General features: G+C 56.5%; 6 protein-coding genes across 6 annotated transcripts; 3 read left to right on the forward strand and 3 right to left on the reverse strand.

Moving 5' to 3' along the window:
* Positions 1-3,697: 3,697 nt before the first annotated feature.
* Positions 3,698-10,124, reverse strand: N657DRAFT_686471 (uncharacterized protein). Its single transcript, XM_062796832.1, has 3 exons — positions 9,601-10,124; positions 9,490-9,536; positions 3,698-9,430 (listed from the first exon to the last, which is right to left on the reverse strand). Exons 1-3 carry the CDS (start codon positions 9,766-9,768, stop codon positions 4,021-4,023), a joined length of 5,625 nt encoding a protein of 1,874 aa, XP_062652844.1. The 5' UTR covers positions 9,769-10,124; the 3' UTR covers positions 3,698-4,020.
* Positions 10,125-10,849: 725 nt separating this feature from the next.
* Positions 10,850-12,537, forward strand: N657DRAFT_563879 (uncharacterized protein; the record flags this gene model as incomplete). The annotated part of the gene is made up of 2 exons (XM_062788244.1): positions 10,850-11,390; positions 11,456-12,537. The coding sequence occupies 2 exons, from the start codon at positions 10,850-10,852 to the stop codon at positions 12,535-12,537; spliced, it is 1,623 nt and encodes a 540-aa protein (XP_062652845.1).
* Positions 12,538-14,404: 1,867 nt separating this feature from the next.
* On the forward strand, positions 14,405-16,581 carry N657DRAFT_52731 (Pkinase-domain-containing protein). The gene is made up of 2 exons (XM_062787723.1): positions 14,405-14,755; positions 14,809-16,581. Exons 1-2 carry the CDS (start codon positions 14,611-14,613, stop codon positions 16,494-16,496), a joined length of 1,833 nt encoding a protein of 610 aa, XP_062652846.1. The 5' UTR covers positions 14,405-14,610; the 3' UTR covers positions 16,497-16,581.
* A 616-nt stretch (positions 16,582-17,197) lies between these two features.
* On the reverse strand, positions 17,198-18,256 carry N657DRAFT_630045 (uncharacterized protein; the record flags this gene model as incomplete). The annotated part of the gene is made up of 3 exons (XM_062790949.1): positions 17,198-17,960; positions 17,997-18,150; positions 18,205-18,256. The coding sequence occupies 3 exons, from the start codon at positions 18,254-18,256 to the stop codon at positions 17,198-17,200; spliced, it is 969 nt and encodes a 322-aa protein (XP_062652847.1).
* A 796-nt stretch (positions 18,257-19,052) lies between these two features.
* Positions 19,053-20,340, forward strand: N657DRAFT_639627 (uncharacterized protein). The gene is made up of 2 exons (XM_062791804.1): positions 19,053-20,021; positions 20,080-20,340. The coding sequence occupies exons 1-2, from the start codon at positions 19,470-19,472 to the stop codon at positions 20,296-20,298; spliced, it is 771 nt and encodes a 256-aa protein (XP_062652848.1). The 5' UTR covers positions 19,053-19,469; the 3' UTR covers positions 20,299-20,340.
* Positions 19,908-22,850, reverse strand: N657DRAFT_639628 (glycoside hydrolase family 13 protein). The gene has a single exon (XM_062791805.1). The coding sequence runs from the start codon at positions 22,374-22,376 to the stop codon at positions 20,355-20,357; it is 2,022 nt and encodes a 673-aa protein (XP_062652849.1). The 5' UTR covers positions 22,377-22,850; the 3' UTR covers positions 19,908-20,354.
* Between the last annotated feature and the right edge of the window lie 175 nt (positions 22,851-23,025).

Genomic DNA, 23,025 nt, shown 5'->3' on the forward strand with positions numbered 1-23,025 from the left:
AGAAAGAAAAGGGAAAATAAGAGAGAGCGAGATCGAAGGGGGCGCGAGGTGGAGAGGGTGCGAAGCAGCCAAAGCAGAAGCACAGGTGAAAAAGTGGGAAGGCACCGAGCGTCGTCTGGCGAATTTGTCCGGCGGGTGGATTGGCAAGGTGGGGAATGCCCAGCCCAAAGCGGCCGTCCCAGCGCAATCATCGCGTCAGTTCCCGGCCGCCCTGCCCTTGATTTTCAGATATGTACCTTCTCAACTGACATTCACTGTATAGCTCCGGCCACTCCGTCCGGCCGACAGGATCAACGAAGATTCGGACTTTGCTTCGTGCACCAGCATCGAGTAACCGCCTCTTGATAAGGCCATCGCCTTGTATCCCATCAGCCCGACGTTGAGAGGACGCAAAGCTCGGAAAGATTTACGAGAGTGCGGTGCCCCGCTACTGCCAGCGACCGATGTCCAGCGGTTGGAAGCTGTTTCCACCTTCGACAACGAAAAGGTATTTTATGGTAACCTTACCCACCTTACTTTATCTTACCCAGGTTACAAAAGATACATGCACGGATACCCGACAGCCAGCGCCAGCATCTGTCCACCATCTCCATCAGAACAGGCCCGACGTGCCTGCCCACTGCCGACGACAGTTCCCACTGCAGTTTCCGACCAGCCACAAATCTACGGCAATCGTTGTTGTTCCTGTCCAGTGGGGTTTGCTGTACAAGTACGCCTACCGGTGGAGAACGTCAAGGCAGGGAAGCAAATTCTGATCGGGAACTGCTGCTCGGTGGACGACAGCTTTGAATCGCCCGGTCAAAGCTTCCAGGTTGAGCCGTCTGCATGTCTTCCGCAGCTGTGTTGTTTCGTTTCAGGCTATTGCCTGTGCGACATGAGCCGATCTCCCGCTGCGTCATCAGGTAAGAAACAACAGAGAACGCAGGGCCGGGTCTTGCCGCCCGCCTATTGTTATGAGTGTCTAAGGTATCTGCAAACCACATGTCTGTTTGAGTGTCTCCCCGGTTTTCACGATCTCCTCCCTTGACCATGAACGAAAACTTTTTGATTACTTGGTTTTTCGGGTGACCATCATCTTGGACCGTATCGCGATGGGAGGCTCATAAGCCTAAGGCAGTCCCTAACACAAGGCCTTTATTGCCGGCAAGCAAGGTTCCACTTTGTTAGGGCTCGCCAGGGATGCGGCGATGACACACACACCAGCCCTAAGAAGCCATCGATCGAACCCATCGAAGTTTTGCCCAGTGCCAATTCTTTTCGGACCCCGGTCTTCGAGCTCGGCCAAAACGAACGTCATGCCTAATGGAAAGCACTTGGGCGTTGCAGCGCCGTCCAGTGCTCCCACGTCAACAAAGCTTCGATCAAATACGGAGGTCCTTGTACTTGTGTGGGTTGTACTGCATACATACCACAGTATGGCGCTTGAGCAGATGGTTGATGAACTTGCCTTGTCTGAATTTTGGCATGGCTTACTCATCTGGGTTACCTTTAAAAGTACAGTACCGTTCAACGACTGACAGACTCCTGGCTCATCCAGACCAATTCAATCCACTTTTGCTTCGTCGCTACATCACTATGCACAACCCCCTAGGGCTAGCTTTCCTACAGTAGTTCCTAGTGGTTCTGCCGGCTCGGAACCTTTTCTGCAGAGGCTCGGCAATCACCCGCACTGGCCCGCATGCAAGTCAATGATGCCCCCTTCCGATCACTTGCATGAGCCTGATCGACGAATCAGCCCGCTTTGTCAGATCGTGCCCATCGCTTGGAACGGTCAAGGCCAACCGTCTCCGTCATTAGCCTCGGGCCAGTTGGGGCACAGCCGAACGCAGTTAGCTGGCCGTTCAAGTTTAAGCTGAGGAGGATGAACGGATGACCAGTGGCTGATGCGCGCCTCAAAAACCGGTGGGAGTGGCCATGGACGGCATCCCCCGATTCAATCTTGGGCAGTCACAAAATGCCGTCAACTTATGTCTCGCCTTCCCTATGGGTTCATCAACCGATTCAAGACAACGACCGTTGAACATATACGAATACAGAGCTTGATTCGGCCTCAGGGTCCCCGCTCATCTGCCACACGCGAGTCAGTCGGGGACGTCAGCGTTGGTCCCGGTGTGGCTTTATCAATCTTCCGCTTCTCGGAGTCGTCGTCCTCAGTTTGCCGAACTGTGGTACCACCGAGAGAGAGACCAGAAAATTCTCTCCCTTTTCCGCACGTAAGCTCACTATACCCCTAGTCCTCCTCCTGCCGTGTGTTAACCTGCTTTGGTATACTCTCTGCCGGTTCCATTCGACACACTGATTCTTTCCCAATGCTCCAGTGTTACATACTCAACACGCCGACATAACGGCCGAACTCTAGCCTTTGCAGCGACTCAGGCGCATGGGACATGTTCGAGGCACATGCAGCCAGTCGTGGGTGTTCAGGAGTTTGACGGCTTGCGCAGCCATGCAGATATGAAGCAGCACTGCGGGGGCCCACCTTCGGCTTCCCCTTGCCATGACTTCCACACGCTTCCCTTGAACGGCTCTCTGCTGCAATAACCCGAGCTGGCTTTGCACCGGAGGCACACAGAAGCGGCCAGGTGCTTCAACACTAGCAACAAGGCCCCTCTGCTTCATGTATGGAAGTGGCCACACGCTCATTACCAGTCCTTCTTTTATACAGGGCGTATCGCCGGGCGATTTCGGGCGCAAAATAGGCAAAGCCAGGTCTCTACGGCTCACTTTGCCAATACGAACCCATTGACAGCAGGTGAAAGAGTGTCTGGCCATGCGAGTGCGCACGGCAGCCTCCAGATTCCACCATCGGTATTCAGTTAGCCGACGCTGGCCACGCAAGCTTATTGACCACCAGCAGCTCATCCGAATAGGAGATGAAGCGCGGGGCGAGCTGCCACGTTACATAAACATTTGGGCAGAAGCAAGGGCCCATCTTGGGTTTCTAAGTTACTCAAGCCCTTCGGTCTAGCAGATACATGTAGACACACTTGCGGTCATCAAGTAAGCAGTGGACAGTGCAGTAGAGAAGCCGGTAATTTCGTAGGTATCGTATCTGACCAAGACATCAGTGATACAGCCACGAAAAATCCGGCTGCATGGCTGTCGTCATTGTTGTGCCGAAATTCAGTGTGTCCGGCAGACGGAGAAGCCTGCTGGTACCGACCAGATCGCCTTTGCGGGGAACAACCCTGTGGGCACGTCGACTCGGACGTCATCATCGAAGGGCCACGGAATGGTCCATCTCGTCCCAGTGGGCTTGCACGTATAACCATATCGTATGTTTCCCGCAGCACCATACTGTCTCCGAAGCCGCCTTCCGATGGATGACATGCATTGTCCATACCGTGAGGTAGTTCTGGGCAGAGCCCATTGAGCATTGGTCCGACAGGCCAAGAGTGAGAAGGAGGCGCCAGAGAACACGCGCCGAAACCGTCATGTTCGTGCCCAGCTCCGAGGCCCATTTCGGAGTTCACTAGGGAGGGGCCTTCTCAGGAGGCAGCACTCCATATGTCCTTCAGCATGTGCTGGTACGCTAACACACATCCCCACAGGCCGAAGACGGTCCTAATCGACGAGGGAGACTGAAGACCGACCTGTACACGAGCAAGACCGAAGACCGTCCTATTCAAGATTGGCCAGTGACATTGTCCTAAGAGGCGCGGCTGGTGCAGGTATCCATAATGACATTGAGACGATACACGTATATCGTAGCATTAACGAGAGCTCTTGATCTAGAGTCAAAGCCAACCTTCTTCAGTGCCTTCACGCTTAACATGTTGCCAAAAATGCTGTACTGTACTGTAGATGTTCTTCAAGTCTCTCTTGTGCCCGGATATTTCCCAGGAATGGTTGAGACCGGTGCACTCAGAACGGGGCCGTGATCAAAGACAGAAGCATCAAACCCCAAGACGGAATTGCACTGCCTGGAACTACGTCCAATACCGCCCCGTGACTTAAAGTGCATATGAACAGACGGAACGCCATACCCTCTGCGCTTGCTTGGATCAGTTCAGGTACGTGTCAAGTACTCAACAGCTCCAAACACTCCTTCCAAACCTTTTGCACCTCAAGCGACCTCTCCTTCCCCAAAGCCTCATCAACAACACGCCTAATTTCCGCCCTCCATCCATTATCGACGGAAAGTCCGGCGCCTGCCTTCCCTAGTCGTAATGTAGCCCTGACTGCCTTGACCCTGGCCATCCGCTGATTCTCTGTGCCGGTGTCGTCGGTGCCCAGGTCGAGAGTGTTCAAGAACCACTTGACAACCTCCCGCTGTCCAACCAGGGTGCTCGCGTTACCGTCATGAACGATAACCTCGCCGACTGCATCCTCCATCACTTCCTTGACGCAGTCATACCAGAATGTACGTCTGATGGTCTGGAATTCGTGCCTCGCGACGTAGGGCGATGCGGCGTTGAGTGACTTGGACTGACCACCAGCAGCCGACTCCAGCGCCAGCACTACCTCTCGCAGGGTCGACATTGGATCCTGCTTCATAGTCACCCGGTTATACCCCTTCAAGATGGCCTCCATAGCAGCCCAAACGGTCAGGCTCCTGAGATCCAGGCCCTTGCTCCTCCCTTTGCTGACCCCCTTGGGCTGGTCCACGTCCATGACATCCTCATCTGCCTCCTCCACCACCAAATATCCCCCCACAATCTCCGCAATCTCTCCCACCATCTCCAGGTCGTCGCGCACCGCCGCCACCCTCCACAAACACTGAAACGCATGCGGCCGGTACGCGTCATTGTTCCTCTTCGCCTCCCGCACAACAACCTTCCTCAACAGCTCCGCCATCTTCGCATCCTCCTTCCACCGAGCCCCATAAGCCTTGACAAACCCAGGCAACGGCTTCAGTAGCCTCTCCTTCCCCTCAAACGTCTTGAGCGCCAGCGCTCTGTCATACACAGGCCACAGCACCTTCAGCCCCTCGAGATTCACCCTGCCCGACGCCTCGCCGGCGGCCACAACTGCCTCCACAGCCGACGCCACGGCCAGCGCGCCCGTGTGCTTGATGCCCCACTGAGCAGCACCTAGACACCGCTCTACCAGCACGACAACCTCGGTCAGGTACCGCACGACGGTCAGACCGGAACTTCCAGCGTGCGTGTCCCAGACCTCCTGTGCCTCCTTGCGGACGTAGTCGTCCGTGTCGTGGCGGGCGAGGAAGGCAAAGGGCAGGAGGTTCGTCTCGAGAGCGCTGAAGTGGTCCGGGGAGATTTTGGAGAGGGCAAGGACGGCGTCGGCAACCTTCTGGCGGCGGGTTTCGTCCTCGGAGGTGAGGTACAGGGCAACGAGGCGGTCGGCGTAACGGGTCTTGGGTTCCGGGTCCGGGACGATGCGGATGAGGTACGCCGCGGCGCGGGCGTAGTTCTGGCTGACTTCGTCGTTGCGGTCGAGGATCTGCTTCTCCATGAGGGCGACGAAGGTCGGGGAGTAAGGGGCGAAGGAGAGGGCGTGGCGGGTTGAGAGGGTCGAGAGGACGCGGGCGCAGCCGAGCTTGGTGGGCATGCCGAGGGCGGATTTGATGGATTCTAGAAGTCTTGGGGCCAAGTTTTTCATGACAGTTGAGTCAACGCTGCGCAGGGTGTTATCGATGGCCTCGACGATGGGGCTGCGCGATACCATGGCGCTGCGAAGCTTGTCGATCTTCTCGCGGTTATCCTCGCCTGCCCGCTGGTAGTGGTAGTTGATGGCCTCGGGTTCAATGGTGCTCAGGAGGCCGAGGAATTGGGGGATCAGGGTGGGTATGTAGGGCTTAATTGCGTCGCCGCCGCTTTTGGCGATGTTCATGACCGTGATAGTGGCGAAGATCTTGACGTCCTCAACGCCGCTTTCTATGCCTTTGTCGGAGAGCAGGAAGGGGAGGGCCTCGTTCATCATGGCCTTTGCCGTTGCGGTTGAGCCTGATTCTTCAAGCTGCCGGACAAGTGTTGTAGAGAGTGCAATGCAGAGGTGCAGTGCCGCGTTCCGAACCGTTGCCTTGACGTCGTCAAGCACCTTCAGCGCGGCAGACCAGATATCCTTGTAGTACCGCTCGTACTTCTCAAACGACCGCCCCGAAACGAGGTCGGAGATGGCGGCACAGCTAGCTTCGCGGACTCGCCATTCCTTGCCGAGGATACTCTTCAGCAAATCCTTCATGATGCTATCAAAGTGTGTCTCCATGACAGCGTTTGGGTCTTTCACCAATGCTTTCCAGATATCGTTCATGGAGCGTCGGACGTTCTGGTTTGGGTCAAAGCGGTAGCGGTACAGCTTGGGGTAAAGCTTTGGGTCAATCTCCGACTCGGCCAGGATATTGCTGAGTCCGAAGCGCCCAAAGGCGGACCGGGTTGACCATGTCGCGGCGTTGGTAGCCAGCGACATGAACTTGTAAACCAGGCTCGGGTCGCCGACTTCGTTCGCTAGACTCACAATGTCTTTGTACGAAGTGACGGACTTGCCGTCGCCGGTAGGGAGAGCGCCAGCATCAAAGAGCTCGGTCTCTTGGTCCACTTTGAGTTGAGGCGCCGAGCCGGTGAAGAACGACACCAAGTCGCGGACAAGTTCGCCCTTGAGAGCCGCATCGCCCTTCTCGTACACCAAGGCCAGACCTCGTGACGCAGTCTCCTGGACGAGCTCATCTCTTGCGCTGAGAAGCCGCATGAAAGCGACCTGGCATTCTCGGAGTCTGGACTGGACCTCGTACAAGTGTGAGCAGTGCTGGATTACGCAGAACAGCCAGATGCCAGAAGCTTTCAACAAGGATGGCTTGGTGGTCTTGCAGTCCATCAGAAGCTTCTTTAGGACGGCAGCCAGACGCACTGGACGCTTGGAGACGCCGAACCCGGTTTCTTCGGCCTGTACATCGACAGTAAGTTTGATCACATCAGCGTCCCAACATGCGATCGCTGCTGCAATGGCTTCCCCCACAGCGAAGTGCACCTGAGCCTGTTTGATATCGTACAGCGAGTACAGCTTGTCGAGGATTGAACCAAGAACGTCATCCGGCGTGTTGGGGTCGAGTGCCTCCGTTGCTGGAATTGAGATGGCAAGCCTTCCCAGACCGGTGATGGCTTTCTCATTGCCCTTCTTTGCATGGCTGACGAGCGGCTCGATAAAGGCTTTTGAGAGAAGGTCAGCCATGTTCTCTTGGGAAATTTCGTTTGCTGGTACAGGTGGGATGGCGGCAGTCCAAAGCTGAGAGTACGCTTCGAACAGGATTTCCTGAGTTGACATTGTGCAGGAGGAAACAGAGTCGAGAGTCGGGAATATCCCGTCAATAGCAGCACCAACAATAGCGCTCGATTCTGGAGAGTAGTAAATGCACCTGGAGCTGAGGTGAGCGAGAGCAAGGAATGCGCCCTCGACGGCGTTGAGCTCCGATCCTACCGCCGTTGTGAGGTTCTTGGTGATGGCAACCAATGTCTCCCTGACCCTGGCGATGAACTCGGCAGGATTAGACGGGTGAGCTGCAAGGATTCCAAAGGCCTTCGACCCGAGAGCACGGAGTTCCTTCTTGTTCGACTTGACGAGAGGTAACAGCTCCAGTGAGCGGGATGCCAGAGGCTCTAGGACGGCCTTCGGCGACAAAGACGCCAAATCCACGAACGCTCTGGCACACGGCTCAGCAATCTTAACGTCCTCCTTGATCATGCCTTCGAACGTAGCGCGGAGGAGGTGGAAGAGAGCGTGTTCTTGGCGGGGGAAGGCAAACAGGTATCCCCGTATTGTTTGGCGGCTGGCCAGGTCAGACTGCAATAGTGCTTCCAGCCGCCGTTCCCACCCTGGCTCGACGAGGAAATCCTTGAGTGCGGTCAAGAACAGAATTCGTTTGCAAAACTCGACGGCAACGGGGAATGCTGGAAGTGATTCGGCAGGGAAGTTGATGGAGACACCCCTGTCGTCGACCTCCATTCTTGGGCCCCGAGCCCAAATCGGAGAGGCGTTCAAAGGAGTGATGGACTCTTTGAAGAACATCTGGACCATCTCCTTCCAGTCTGGCAGGGTTCGCGACTTGTGGTCGTTAGCGTAATATGCCCAAGGATCCAGGCCCTTGTGACCTTCCTCGACTACGTCGCTGCGCTCGTCAGGACGACCGGCAATGGCGAGAATATCGATCCAACGGGCATAGATGTCAGAGAATGGCAAACAGTGGTTTGCCCACTTCGTCACTGCATGCCGCGCACTCCGGACGACGTCACCTTCGTCATCCTTCAGCGTCATGTAGGTCAGGAGAATGGATTGTAGTTGCCTGTTGACGATGAAACTGTGTGGAGGCTTGAACAGGCTTGTGAGGCTTGACAGGGCGCCATCAATGTTGACGACAACATCTGGGGTTGGGTCTTCTGAGAGGGAACGAAACAACCAGCCAGCCAAGGCCAGGCGGTCGTGCTCCGACATAGAGGCCCCCTTCGCAAGGATTCCAATGGTCTCGTACGCCCTGGAGCGCAACACGCTCTCGTCAAGCGACAGGCGCCCGGGCTTCGGCCAACCCTGTCGTTTTATGAAGTCTTTGAGCAGCTCAACCAGGGGAGGACCTATCTTGTTGTAATCGGTTTTGGTCGGCCCGATACGAGCAACCCAGTTGATGAACTCGAACAGGGCGCGATGGAGCTTGTTCAGCTCAAGGCCAGTGGGCTTTGCGGTTGAAGTCTGGCCATCAATCTGCATGGCGTCACCTACCTCGGCTTGACTGGCGATATTTCGGCGAAAGGCGGCAAGGATGTCGTCGGTGAATGTGGTCGCCGTTTCCGACTTGCTGAGAACGCCAAGGATGCGGATCCGGTACGGTGGAGGGAGCCTGGAGTGCGCTTCAAACAGCTTCTGGACCAAGTCTTGGTCTTCGAGCGAGACGGAACTGCGCTTCAGCAGGTCATCCCCAACCCCCGAGACGCGGTAGTCGGAACTTGACGCGGTGTAAATGGCGGGTATGAACCGTTCCTTATCAGTGAAGGCACCGCTGGCTAGCAAGTTGGCCACCTGGATCCGAGTTTCGGGCAGGTTCAATCCTCCAGCCGCAGGGTCCCAGGTCCCTGGCTTGTCAAGAGTGAGGAAACTGATATCTGCGTCAGTCAAGCCGGGTGACTCGGCTGAGCTCGTCGCGTTTACGCGGAGCAGCAGAAGCTTCCCGAACCACGAGGCGACGAAGCGGGCATCTTCAGGATTCGCCAAGCCCATGGCTTCTCGGAAGTCAACATCCTCCTTACTTCCACGTGGCGGGATTTTGACGGCAGGGAGCATGCGCAGAGTGACGTTAAAGAGTCGGCTGATGGAGGATGTTGAGCCATTGCTGATGCCGCGGAATGCCTTCGGGACGAGGGCACGCTGTTCATCCCTGTCCAGCTTCCCGACGCTGTGTTGAATGTAAACCAGGTCAAAGTGCCGGACAAGGGGTTGTTCTGTGGCCTTGTACTGGTCCAGCAGAGAGGGAACGGGCAACACGATGCTGGTAAGTCAGGTGGTCAGCCCGGCGCCGTCACTTTTACGGGCAGGCTGGGCACGTACCCTGGTGACTTGACGAGTTTATTGATGGTCTGGCAGGTGGAAATAACCTGTGAAGAGCTCTGTGAGCGTTGTGTGTTCAAGCAGGGGGCGTCGGTGGACTGAGTGAAGTACCTTGTTTCTGACCGAGACATGCTCACTGCCGGCTTTGAGCAGCAAGGGAGTCAGATAGACCTTCAGAAGGCCTTGAAGCTTCTCTTCGTCGGAAGAAGCTGAGAGAATCCGCCATTCGACTTTCTCGATGAGCTCGATTTCTCTCTTTGCGTCAGCGGGAGCAGCCATGGCGAGTGGGTCGCCCCTGTGTCGGGATGGAGGTCGAGCAGAGCGAGGAGTGAGTGGGAAGCAGGTGCTCACACCCAACACAAACGTTTGCAAGTCAAAGTGGCATCGGCAACTCAGGTTCAAATTCGAGGGTTGTGAGAGGCAGTTGTGAGAGTCCGGGTCGCGTCAACTGTGCGAATAATGTACAGCAAGGTGAAGTAGGTACGTGGGGTCAGGTTGAGGTTAGTGTTCGATTACCTGGGAGAGGCTTCCACAGCGACGCAACCACCTGCAACGCCTCCCGACAGGCTGCTCTGGCACACGCAACAGCATGCCACTCCGCTAGGTTACTAAGCAAACACCGGGCAGCCTAGCTGATGGATAGTGGCAAATATAACAAGATAATTTTTTTTAAAAAAATATAAAAAAAAAAGAGTATCCGTCAGTGTATTTCGATATCTGCATAGAAATTTTTTTTCCCACTTCGGCATGTAGGTGTGTGTTTGTTAGGTTCGTAACACGGACTTCGTCAATCTCTTGTCTTTGCGGAATGACTTGCTGACCCTGACCTGATTCGCGGGCGGGAAGCTGGATGATCCGGCTTCGGCTTTCTTTAAGGTTCCTTCCACTTTGCGTCAGAGCTTGGCCGCCTGCTGCAGTGACAGTCAACACAAGCTCCAGCGCCTGTGCCCTTCTCGCATGTGTTTCAAACCCAGTTCACCTCACCCCCCCAGCATCCATTCGCCGCCCACACCAAATCTCACGTAATTCCTGGCTTTCTGGCAGTCAAGTTCATTTGCCTTTCCCATTATTGGTCTGGCCGAGCATTGGTTAGGTTCCCTGAGCGCGACAGTGAGCGCGGGGTTTGAGCTGTCCCCCACTTCTGGCACCTTTGAGCCTCGTCGAATCTCGCCTCGCCCATCTGTCGATCGATCAGCCCAACCAGCGACCGCTCGATTGTCAGCATCAAACACTTTGAATCAGCGGCTCTTTTCGAAAATCCGTTTGAAACCGCGCCCCGCCTGGGTCTTGGGACTTCTCCCCCTCGGCTTGAATCGTCAACTTGTCCCGGTGTGGTGGGAGCCACACCTGCTTCGTCAAGATGGCGAGGGAAGAAGATATCGAGTCCTTCATGGGCATCACGGGTGCCAACCGAACCGCTGCTGAGCGCATGCTGGAGCTCTGCGGTTCCGAACTGGAGCAAGCCATCCAGCTCTGGTTCACCGATGAAGACTTGCAGCGCTCATTGAGCAATGCCGGCCCGTCCACCGCCGCAGCTGGCGCCAGCACCGGCTCTACGGCTTTGTCAAGCCGGTCAAACCGCCCGCACATCGGCCGCGAGGATGCCCAAGGCGTAATTCACCTCGACTCGGACGACGACGACGTGGCGATGACCGAGGATGAGACGGACGAGACCGATGAAGTGGTCAACATTGCTAGGCAAGCTCAAGAGGAGGAAGATGCAGCCGTGGCGAGGCGACTGCAGGAGGAGCTGTACGCAGGGCAAACCACAGAGGACACCGGTGTACGCGCACCCATGGCCCGCACCACCGAGACTTTGGTTGGGCCATCATTTGCCGATGACGATGATGACGGTCATGCTGCTGTATTGGCTCAGATGCGGAGGAGACAACAAGCTCGAGGTGAGTTTGCTGCAAGCAATTTCATCCAGCCATCCAGGCTTGTTGACACCACGACTACTACACAGCCCGGCCCCCTAACAACCCGTTTGCCCAGTCCGTTTGGGAAGAAAATGCGCGCGCAGCGCGCCCTGCATCGCTAGGTACTGCGGAGCCGACCCGGGCGTCCCGCTTGGCGGAGCTGTTCCGCCCCCCATACGCCCTGATGTCGCACCTGAGCTGGGATGAGGCCCGCGACGAGGGCAAGGAGAACAAGAAGTGGCTCTTGGTGAATCTCCAAGACATGTCCGACTTCAACTGTCAGGCCCTGAACCGCGATATCTGGAAGGATGAGGCTGTGAAGTCACTGGTCAGGGAGAACTTCATTTTTCTCCAATTCGACAAGAACGATTATGCGGCAGAGCGGTATATCACCTTTTACTTCCCCAACGAAAGCCACCAGAACCCAAACAACTACCCACACGTGTCGATCATTGATCCGCGTACGGGCGAGCAAGTCAAGGTTTTTAGTGGTATCCCCTTTCCGAGCGCGCTTGAGTTCCACGCGCAGCTCGCCGAATTTCTCGACCGGTACAGCCTATCTGCACACAGCAAGAACCCTGTGGTTAAGACGAAGCGACCCGAACGTGTGGTAGATGTGGACCGGATGACGGAAGAGGAGATGCTGGAGATGGCGTTACAAAACAGCTTGGATGCCAACGGCGGCTCAGCCAGGCCAAATATTCCCGACCCAGACGCTCTCACAAAGTCACCAAATCCCTTGACAGAGGGCAAGGGCAAGGAAAAGGCAGAGGCTACAGTGACAGCAGCCGCAGCCGTAGAGCCCGATGCTTCGTCGGCACAGGAATCTGCGTTCTCCAGGATACCCTCAGATCAGCCACATGTCGAACCGCCGCCCGATCCTCAGACGACAACCCGACTGCAGGTCAGAAATCCGCCTGGGCGGATCATCCGCCGCTTTCGCCTGGACGATCGCGTCTCCCGCATTTACGAGTGGCTCAAGGCTGAGCCACTGGAGGGCAAGGAGGGCGTAGAGTTTGAGCTCAAGTCGATGCCCCAAGGCGTTGACTTGATCGAGCATCTCGATGAGACGATCCAAGAGGCAGGGTTGGCCAACGGGACCGTTATGATCGAGTTTATCGAGGAGTAAAGGGTGGCCGACTCCAGCACCGTTTCCCTTATTCACCGTTTTTTTTTTTTTTTTGTGTCTTTGATCTCTTTCCGGCACGGCCCGGTCTCGCCGCTGAGCAACTGGCATGGTATGGGCGGATTGCACTAGAAAGGCGCGGCAGATATGGAACTAGGGTGAATAGACTGTGCTTTCGCCTACGATGCCATGAGTTTCGCGCTGGGTTGGTGTCCTGATTCTCGGTGACGTTTCTCAGTTTGGGTGGGCCCGGTGTGGTAATGGCGATGACTTCCTGGCATGAAGGGACCTCGGTAGGGCCTATTTGCATTCTCTGCTGGCAGCAATCAAGACAATAGACTCAGGTCCTAACGCGGCGTGACCGGGACAAGTCACTGATCTCCCAAAGAGATGGTGACATTAAACTCAATGTGAGCCGAGGCTGGTACCCAATCAAGCTGTCCCATTACATGGCATCTGTGGGCAGACCGAAGCTGAACCGCTCACCGTCAACCAACCAGGTCAGCCGTGCCCACCCTCCATGAGACGGATTGTAATGCGAGGTTGCGAGTTATTTTGGTTGGTTCCTTGGGCGATAGCCGCAAGTGTCCGAGAGTGCTTGCGTGGGTTTCATGGATTGATGCTGATTTGACTTCGACGAGGGAGTTGCACATTCCGGTAGGCTGAGGACTTGTGTTCTAAGCGAATCCTTACCTTGATGCGGAGGTTGGTTCCTATCAAGCTTGTGCCAGAATGAAACCTTCAACGTTGTTCTTGAGCAGAAGTACCGGTCGGTCATGTTTGTGTTACTTACCGGAATTCTCTGGGAGTCCCGTGTTAGTGGAAGGTGACGTTGGAAATCCCCCGCTGAGAAGGCGCCTACCCCTGACATCTCCCTAGCGACATGGGATGGGGAAGCGGGGATGTGGGCAGTAAACAAATCCATCCCCTGGCGTGTGTTTCCGGACCCCACATGGCTTGTCTGGCAACGGACCTGGCACACCAGACAACCACGAAGCTCTTCCCAGTGACGCAAGTGCTTGTATTGTACAACGCAGGGAGGCTGTCTTCTCTCCCGTCGTAGACTTGGAATTTCAAAACACCGGAAGCATAGCACCTGTGGCATTATATGCCCTGGAGATCTTGTGATTCGGTCTGCCCTCGGACTGACTCTTTTTACCATCTGCTTGCTTTCGCTGGATGGCGCAAGTTTGTGCCAAGGTACTTTGACTTGGATTCACACATGCCCCTCTGCAGGTATAATGGCCCGGGTCCCTTCCACCCCTCTTGCTCAACAACATGCGACGCAGCAAAGACCCTTTGACGGATCACTCACAGTAGAAGTTTCATGCTGACAATTTGGCAGTAAGACTCTCGCGCTCTGTGCCCCGTTTCCTTAATCGCACTCGATTACCTTGGCGAACGACGGCAACCACCCAACTCCTCGACAAAACCCATGCCCTGTCGCCCTCGCGCCGGTTAACTCAACGAATTGCTCCTCGGTTCCCGAGCAACACACCGTCAGCTCCCTCTCTGCCTCGTTACACACACCAGCACGCAGAGCACCCGCACCGATTTCGTTCGGACAATCCCTGCTGGCGCAAACATTGAAGCACATGCGCGAAGGGCATGTTGTAGTTCTAACACCAACTAGATTGCAGGATACCACCTTGGGTCGACTCGGAGGATAAACAGCCATGGCGGGCCGCGAAAACCGGGGTTACGACGACTCCGAAGGGTCACTGGACCCAGAGATGCTCTACACCAAGGAGTACTGCATTGGTTGGACCTCTCGTGCGTACGCCTGTGAAGTTATGGCGACTGACAGGACCAACAGGCGGCGGCAGCTTTGGAAAAGTCTACAAAGGGTCCATATCTCCTACAGGTTTGCGGGCAAGAGTTTCACCTTGCTGACATGTTGCCAGTGTCGATAAGCGCACCGGCCAGTCGGTCGCCATCAAAATCATCGACATAGAGAGTGCCGAGGACGAGGTTGAAGACATCATTCAAGAGATCGCCATCCTCTCGGAGTTGCAGTCGCCCTACGTGACCAAGTATTACGGCTCCTACGCCAAAGGGGCCGAGCTATGGATCGTCATGGAGTTTTGTTCCGGCGGGAGCTGCGCCGATCTCATGAAGCCGGGCCTCATCGGAGAAGATTACATCGCCATCATCGTCCGCGAGCTGCTTCTTGGCTTGGACTACCTGCACTCAGACAAGAAGCTGCACCGGGACATCAAGGGTATACCGCCAGCTCGGTTCCTGTCCATGTCGCTCTGCTAACGCTACCCGCAGCGGCGAACATCCTTCTCTCAGCCAACGGTCAAGTCAAGCTGGCCGACTTTGGTGTCTCGGGCCAGCTTTCGGCGACCATGACGAAAAAGAACACCTTTGTAGGCACCCCGTTCTGGATGGCGCCAGAAGTAATCAAGCAGAGCGGCTACGATCACAAGGCCGACATCTGGTCATTGGGGATTACCGCGCTCGAACTGGCCAACGGCGAGCCACCATATGCCGACATCCACCCCATGAAAGTGCTTTTCCTGATTCCCAAAAACGCGCCTCCGCGGCTAGAAGGAAACTTCACCAGAGCTTTCAAGGAGTTCGTCGAGCTCTGTCTGCAGCGCGACCCCAAGGAGCGGCCGTCCGCGAGGGAGCTGCTTAAGCACCCCTTCATCAGGAGGGCTAAGAAGACAAGCTATCTTACCGAGCTAATCGAACGCTACAGTCGCTGGGCCGTTACTCACAAGCAGGACGACGAAGACAGCTTTGACGGGGACGACGGTTGCGAAACCGAAAACAGAGGCCCTGTCAACGAGGACATGTGGGATTTTGGAACCGTGCGTCTGGTGAGCGAGCGAGGCAACATTGTCCACAGACCGGGCCTGCTCAATCCCATGGGTGAATCAGCAACCAATGCGAGATCGTCGAGGTCGTTCGATGTCTCTGACAGTTACGAGGAGGGGAAGCGAGAGGCTAGCCCAACCAAGGTCGTGGCGGAGCCCAGGGATACTTTAAAAGGGGCTAGCGGCACTGGCACATCGAGGCAGGTGTCGCCTCAACGGAAACCGGTGCCAGCTCAGCCTCCCGCGCCGTCATCACCCAGCAAGGTTCCGCTGCCGCCGTCGCCCCAGAAAGCTTCCAGCGGCCCGGAAATTCCTCGGGCGACCTACACATCGAAACCCATGCCACCAGTCCCCTCAACCAGTTCGCCCGACTACGACCGTGTCTTGCAGGAGCAGTTGCAGCGGGAGATGGGCGTGATGAATTTCGGTTCGGCCATTCAGCAACAGAGCCCTTCACTGCACCCGACAGCATCCTCATCCAGGCCAGTCTCAATGAAAATTCCCGAGATCCCGCCCTACCGCGGAGGGCCACACCATCAGCAACCACAGCGAAACCAGCGAACCCCATCACAGTCTCAGCAACTCCAAACCAAAAATAAGACCCAGCCCGCCGTCTACCAATTTCAAGCCCAACAACCTGCCCAAGCCTTCCAGAACCAAACGCATAAACCCTCCTACTCCAGCCAAAACTTCCAACCTCTCATCTCCAAGGAACTCCCCCGCCCATCCCCGAACCGAGGCGACAGCTCCTCTTCCTCCTTGTCGAACCCGCTCTCCTTCCCGACCCCGGCGCCCGCCAACCCCAACGGCGACCTCGACGCCCTCAACGACGTCATCTTCCCGGCCCTCGAAGAGGCCCTCAAGCGCCGCCAGGTCCACCTGCAGCAGCTCTACCGGCCGGAGGCGCCAGGCATGCCGCTGCCGCCCGTCACGCCCAAGCAGCAGCGCGCCGAGGCGGCGCACGACAAGATCCGCAAGCTCGTGTACAAGCTTGCGCACGTGTGCAAGGAGATTGATCACTTTGATAAGGCAGAGCCGGTGGGGATGGGCATGGAGGTGGGCACCTTCTTGGAGGGGTTGTTGGAGGAGATTTTGGTCAGGGTTGAGCCGCTTGATGAGGAGGGGGGTGGGTTGTGACAAGGTAGATAAACAATCTCAGGGGCTGGGCGTTGGTTTACTGGCTTGGGGATGGGTTCGGAGTTTAGGTTGGACTTTAGTTTGGCATTCGTGTTGAGATCTGTACGGGGCATCGCTCTGTATCAGTATTACGGTCTTGGACGGGCATCCCCATGTGGCTGGAAGGGGGCTATTTGCCGTAGCAGGCTCTGGACCCGGGCAGCGGCGCCAGGTGTGTCCCAAGACGATTAGGAGCTACCCAGGTGTTGGGCAGATTCCGCTGGTTCGTTGGGAACGAGAACCCGTCCCGCACAGTCGACCGGAGAGTCTCGATGGTAGCATGCAGAGCTGTTCGTAGTAGGCGGCGGAAGGAGTAAGAGATACCAGCGGGTTGGAACATGACGACTATTTCTGGGTGATACTGGGACTCGACCTATTCTTTTCTGCTTGTTCCTTTGTTGATAGACTCAACTGAAGACACCTGGCGCAGGCGTATTGGCATCAGGCGTGACCACTTGGAGTTTTTGACATGGCCCGTGCTGGTTTCTCTGCTCTCTCGGACACGGTGGCACGGCATTCTCTCTCAAGACTCGTCACGCTAGTGGCATAACCACCGCACATGCATGCCCAACATACCGTGGATTCGTGCCATGGTTCTGAATCTTGGATTTCGGCAGCAACCTTTAGCCAAGTCTATGCCTCAGCCCCCAATAACCCCTTTTTCAAAGCCTGTCCATCAGCTTGGACGCAACATAGTCAATGTTGATCCCAAACTTGCCGGGCGTGGTCTGCAGGTACAGCACGCCATCCTCAATGTCCACCTCACAGTAGGAGTCGTGCTTGAGTTCGTCGACGATGCGGAAGGCGTACTCGTTGGTGCTGACGGCCTCGAGCACGCCCTCCTGCACCAGCTCATCCTCGCCGACCTTGATGTACTTCATCTGGTACGCCAGCGCGTCAAAGTAGCGGAACGTGAAGTCGGCCAGGTTGCGCTGCCAGTCGTCCCGCACATCGCTGTTGCCCGCCTTGACGGCCGCGTCCAGCTTGGCGAAGGTGGCCTCGAAGTTCGGGGTGAGCGTGACGGCGTCCTCGGGTTTGCCCAGCATGCCGGCAATCTGTCTGCGCACGTCGTGGATCTTGGGGTCGTAGTCGGTGCGGATGCCCATGCGGACTTTGAAGGACATGGGCGTGTCGCCGGGTGCCTCGTTGAGCGCCCTGGTGAGGGCTTCTTCTTGGCAGCAGTAATCGATGTTGGTGCCCAGGTTGGACTCAACGAAGAGGATGCGCAGCTTGCCGTCCAGCACATCGCAGCCGCCGTACGAGAAGCGAGGGGGCTGAGCCTCCTCCAGGTCCATGCTCAGGATATGCGCGCCGCAGATGGTGTTGACCTCTTTCTTGAAGTCGTCGCCGTACCTGTTGACGATGTAGTTGATCTGGTAAATAGCGCCTTCGACGTAGCTGGGGAGCATTAGTTGTTGGGGTACGCTGGGGAGATGTGTTGTACAGGTGCATAAGACGCACGCTTTGATGCAGCTTCCGAGCGACTCCTTGGCGTAACCATCGTTGTGGTAGGGCCAGATGGCATTTGGTTGAATATCGATAGTCCAAGCAGTGCCGAGGACACCAGAGAGCTGCTCCTCCAGGTCGGCCTTCTTGTTCTCCCACTCGTCCCGGACTAGACAGTGTTAGACTACCACACTACTTCTGAATTGGTCATTTGTAGTCTTACCGTTCTTGCGCACGGCGAGGGAGAGCTTCTCAGCAGGCGGAAGCCGTCCCATGATGACTGTGTTGGTATGTATTATTGAAGTGTGAGATGTGTTGAGAGCGATGTGGGGTCTGGATGAAGGTGAATCATCCACTCTCAGCTGTGGAAACACCGTCCCTTTATAGGTGGCCAAATAATCCAGGTGTTAGCCGTCTGGCTCGTCGCTCAGCTGATGCCTGTCACCGTGTCGACCTTAGAGAATAGGGCTGAAGTGCCCCTGCTGGAGGCAGTAAGGGGCTTGGCTGTCATGAAGGTTTGGCGACTGCAACTCGGCGTCCTTGGGAACATCCCTGAACCTGCTCCGCGCTTGTCGTGACAGGAAAGTTCAAGCGGGCACAAGGATGTCGAGCGAGTCACAAAACGGCATCTCAGCCCCGTGGCCTCGCCGGGTTTCAAACGAGCTCACCGCCGTGACGATGGAAACAACAGGCCCGTCCTCGTGTCCTCACTCCTCACCACCCTGCCGCTGCACGCGGGGTAAAACTGGTTAGCAGCTGATTATTAGCGTGGTTGGAGTGCAGGGTAACCCGTCCGGAGGCTACTCGCTGGGAAGCATCATAGGGATCTGTCGGAGGCATTCGCAGGCGTCTTTCGAGGCGGAGCTGAGCGCAACGCATGTACCTTGGCCCCGCTGCTGCTGCTGCATCGCTGTCGCCTGCATGGATGAAGCTCGATGTGAACCTCTGTACGGATACGGAACTGCTCCTTGGGCCTAATCCGCCTCGCAGGCTGCCCGTTCCTGCCAAGAGACACCCCCGCCTTCAGCTTTACGCCTCATTGTCAAGGCCTGTCAGGGTGCTCCACACATTTCATGTGGCCCAGAAGCCGCTTTCCGTTCTGGCGACTGAGGCGTAGAAGGACTAAAAAGGCCACGATGAGTGCTCGAGTTTCGTTGAGAAGAGGCTTCACCATCAAAACGCCCACTCCGCCAGACTAGCAGCATCCGACATGCCCTCAATGTAGGCAAGTCGCTCCATCCTTCCCTGCACAGACAGTTGACCCTCATTAGACCGCTCAAAGCCCAAATCGGCATCCGCGACCACTGGGCCAAGGAAGACAGTCCCCTCCAAAAATCCCTGCGGGACCTGCAGGAGCTGCTCGGGCACAGTGTCGTGGTCGAACCGGAATGGCAGCTCCTCATCGCCGAGCTGGATGCCGTCTATGCCGACAAGACCAACCTTGTTGCCGTTGTCGCCGGCTGTGTTCAGGCCTGGTTCAAGAGCATGATGGAGCTCCTCGACGACTCGGGGAACGAGGCTTGGACCGAGAAGGTCCTTGAGAAGATGCAGCGGCGGATGCAGGTGTTCGTCGACGTCGCCAGCTCCGACAGGGCGTCGACGACGTGGTCTGAAAAGCGCGGCGGGTTTGTGCTGAGCTTGCCCAAGCAGCAGGTCTACCAACCTGCTGAGCTATTTCGTGTTTTTCGAGAAGGGCTGTTGGCGTGTTTCGATGAGAAAAAACCGCAGCTGACGCAGAGCATGGTTGCTGGGGGTGCGGATAATTGGGAAGCAGTAGAGATCGATGTCCCTACTGGCAAGGCCGAAGTGGTCGAGACGGCCCCGGCGTTGCGGGCATCGACGCGATCCAAGGTCGACTTCCTCCCAAATCTGGCTTCCCTGCCCCGGCCTGACCAGCTGTTTTTGCAACCGCCATACCATCTCACCCTCACTCATGGCCGCCAGGAGATCGAGTTGCAGTGCAGCCACAGTCCCTCTCTGCAGCTCCTCGCGGATTACCTGAAGCGTTGGTGTCGAGTGAACCATGCCGATACAAGGAACGTAAGTTGCTCAGATTGCGCTCGCCGTTTGCATCCTCGTCTGCTGACCACTCTTGAAGCCGCCTGCCGTCCAGGTCACTCTCCACCAGTCTGCCTTTGGCCTGGGCGAGATGTTCGACCGACTGACGCTCAACACCGAGGAGACAAGGTACACCAATCAATTCACGGTGACATCCCCAATGATCGTGGCCCTGATTGAGGGAGTGCTTGGATACGAGTTGGTTTCAACCAATGGAGCATGGCATTTTCGGAAGGACACGGCGTTGAAAGCATTGTAACATCGCATCGTGTAGCAAACCTGAATACCATTCACCCCAGCCCTCGCAACCCGGCTTTAACCGCCCTCAGTCCAGCGCGTGTAGATTTTTGCCTCCCATGCCATCAGCGGCTCGCGTCCGACCCATTCTGCTGGGACACTACGGCCCTGAGAAACCTCTCTCCAATCTGCGCGGTTCCTGTCTGGCCAGTTGGGAACGAGATATTCATGCCCAGGCGTGTTCTCGTTGCTGAAGTTGGCGACGGCAACCACCGGCAGCCTTCCATCGCCCGCCCGGCCCCTGCGCCAGGCCATGATCCTCCCCCCACGGCTGCTATCGACGTGGAAAAAGTTGGTGTCGTCCTCGCCCAGTGCAGGGCACGTCGTCCGGAAATTGACAAGGGTCGCGACATATTTGAATAAGGCCTGGCGCCATCCGCCGTCGTTCTTGCGTGAGTAGTTGACGGGGTCACTCTGCTTCTTACCCAAGTCGACGCTGCGATCCATCTGGTCTGCAAACTCCTCGCCGGCAAAAATCATGGGGATGCCGACACTGGTCAGCAGCAGCGCAAACGCCAGCTTGGCCCTCTTTGCAACGTCCCAGATGCCGTTGTTGACAAGAAAGTTGTACAATCTCTCCTTGCGGTAACCCTCGATGTCATGCGACGTGATGTAGTTGACGGCTTGGACGCCGTCGGCAAAACTCGTACCGTGGATGTTGTCCAGCTTGCAGTTCACCAACTTTCTAACCGTCCACTCGAAGTTGTCGCCGCCCGCCGACTCACCCAATATGACGGCTCGCAAGCGGGTCTGCCAAAGCTCATTCCACAGCGAGTTGAGAGTGCCTTGATGGACAGTTGATAGTGGCATTGAGAGCTCCTCGCCGATAACCAGGAACTTACTCGGGTCGGCGGAGCCGCCGTATCGAGCGTTGTATAGCTCCCAGCACCGCTCCTTGTAGGAACGCACAAAGTCGTGGTTGGCAATGTTGTTCACACTGTCGAGCCGGAGCCCGTCAACCCCAAAATCCATCATCCATCTGGCGAGATGGCAGCGGTGAAACACCCAGGCCGGTTGGACGGTTGAGCTGCTGGCCCCTGTCTCGGCGTCGTAGGACTGGACGGCGCGGATGAAGCGCCATGAATTCCCGCCGTACCCGTCCCGCAACTGTCCGCTCACATGGGACTGATAGCTGTCTGGGTTGTCTCGTTCCAAAGTCGGGCGGATGTGGAAGTTGCCAAAGTCGATGTAGCTGTACGAATCGTGTCCAAAACCCATGACAACGTCGGTAAAGAGCCGGATGCCCTGGGCATGGATCGTGTTGACGAGACGACACATGTCCGCGGACGAGCCTAGGTCGTAATCGGTAGCGAAGTAGTGGGCTGTAGCATAGCCCCACTCATCCTTGACCTTTGCGTCGGCGGCAGGAAGGAGCTCAAGAGCGTTGATGCCCAGCTTGCTAAGGAGAGCCTCACCCCGGACAGCCGCAATAGAGGAGAAACGGTCACCAGCAGTATCGGCGCTAAAGAGAGCAAGAACGTCAGTAAAGGTTCCCACATCCACGTCGTGCCCGCGCGAATCGTTCCCGACTTTGGCCCACGACGTGGGCAGCTCGTAGATGACTAGGTGGTTGTTTCTGGGGAGCTTAGCTTGGTCTGTGGCGGACGGCAACTGAGGCTCGGTGCCGTCGATGTCGCAGTTCCAGAGTCTGCCATCGCGCAGCTTGATCACAGAGGCAGGCTGGTACCGAGCATTATCTGCAGATGGCGTCGCCACACTATAGGCGACTGTGAAGGCGAACGGATCTGCCACCAGCATAGTACCCCGGTCCTCGGGAGAAGTGTCGTGGACTTGGAACCAGTAGTGGTAGACTCCGTCCTGGAGAAAACTAGGCGAAATCGTCTCCAGGGCCAACTCCCACAGTCCGACCCTGGTGCCCGAGGAAGCCAGAGGGAACCGACCGATCTCGTTAAAAGCGTCAGGGTTCCTGCTTGCGGTCCCAATCACGAGGACTGGGGGTGGGATAGCAGAGCTACCGGACCGTGGGATCCAGAGGACGAAGCGCTCGTGCCGTCGATTGAGTATGTCGACGGGATACATCTTGAAGGTCAGGGAGTTCTTGTTGAGTTAAGAAGGGAACAATATGCGAGGCAGGGACTCTATTGTGAATTAGAGTGAGGCCTGGAACCAAGGCCTCTGCTCGGGTTATGAGGAGCTTTGCAGGTTGTTCAAGATGCGAGAGCAGCACAGGCCATTTTAAGGCTACGACGAGCCATGCTGAGACTGGTGACCGGAAGGGTTGACAATTCGGAGCTGGCTTCCGGCTCGAGTCCGGACATGCAGGAGCATCACATCACGGCTGTGCTGTGCTGTCCTGCCTGGGACAACGAAGGGTGTGCCATTGGCCAATTGAGCACACCGCATGTGCGAGATGTGGCCAAAGAGGATTAGAGACGATGAGTTGTTGTTGCTCAGGCCCAGATCCAGGTTTGTTGTGGCTTCCATGCAATTTGTGATGTACGGATTACTGGAGAGATCCTTGTCTCTTCACATGATATCCTTTCTTGTTCCACTTGGCGATTGTTGGAGTTGAGCCCGCGAAACCCGCAGCCCGCAGCCTTCGTGCCGCCGGCAGCGTCGCAGACGTCACAAGCCTGAGAAGGCACGCTAATCTTGTTACGGCCTAGCGCTGGCAGGCTTCTCAGTGGACCCACCCGTTCGGGAACATGGAGACCGAAAAAGAGCTCGT

Source organism: Parathielavia appendiculata (genome assembly GCF_033297405.1).
Source record: "Parathielavia appendiculata strain CBS 731.68 unplaced genomic scaffold N657scaffold_1, whole genome shotgun sequence".
Taxonomy (NCBI): Eukaryota; Fungi; Ascomycota; class Sordariomycetes; order Sordariales; family Chaetomiaceae; genus Parathielavia; species Parathielavia appendiculata.

Bases quoted from the DNA above. Each gene is read 5' to 3' on its own strand.
- N657DRAFT_686471 (XM_062796832.1), bottom strand. From the start codon at position 9,768: ATGGCTGCTCCCGCTGACGCAAAGAGAGAAATCGAGCTCATCGAGAAA. The intron at 9,537-9,600 runs GTACTTCACTCA...AGCTCTTCACAG, and splicing joins ATGTCTCGGTCAGAAACAAG to GTTATTTCCACCTGCCAGAC. The intron at 9,431-9,489 runs GTACGTGCCCAG...CTGACTTACCAG, and splicing joins AAACTCGTCAAGTCACCAGG to CATCGTGTTGCCCGTTCCCT.
- N657DRAFT_52731 (XM_062787723.1), top strand. From the start codon at position 14,611: ATGGAGTTTTGTTCCGGCGGGAGCTGCGCCGATCTCATGAAGCCGGGC. The intron at 14,756-14,808 runs GTATACCGCCAG...CGCTACCCGCAG, and splicing joins GCTGCACCGGGACATCAAGG to CGGCGAACATCCTTCTCTCA.
- N657DRAFT_639627 (XM_062791804.1), top strand. From the start codon at position 19,470: ATGGAGCTCCTCGACGACTCGGGGAACGAGGCTTGGACCGAGAAGGTC. The intron at 20,022-20,079 runs GTAAGTTGCTCA...CCACTCTTGAAG, and splicing joins ACCATGCCGATACAAGGAAC to CCGCCTGCCGTCCAGGTCAC.
- N657DRAFT_639628 (XM_062791805.1), bottom strand. From the start codon at position 22,376: ATGTATCCCGTCGACATACTCAATCGACGGCACGAGCGCTTCGTCCTC.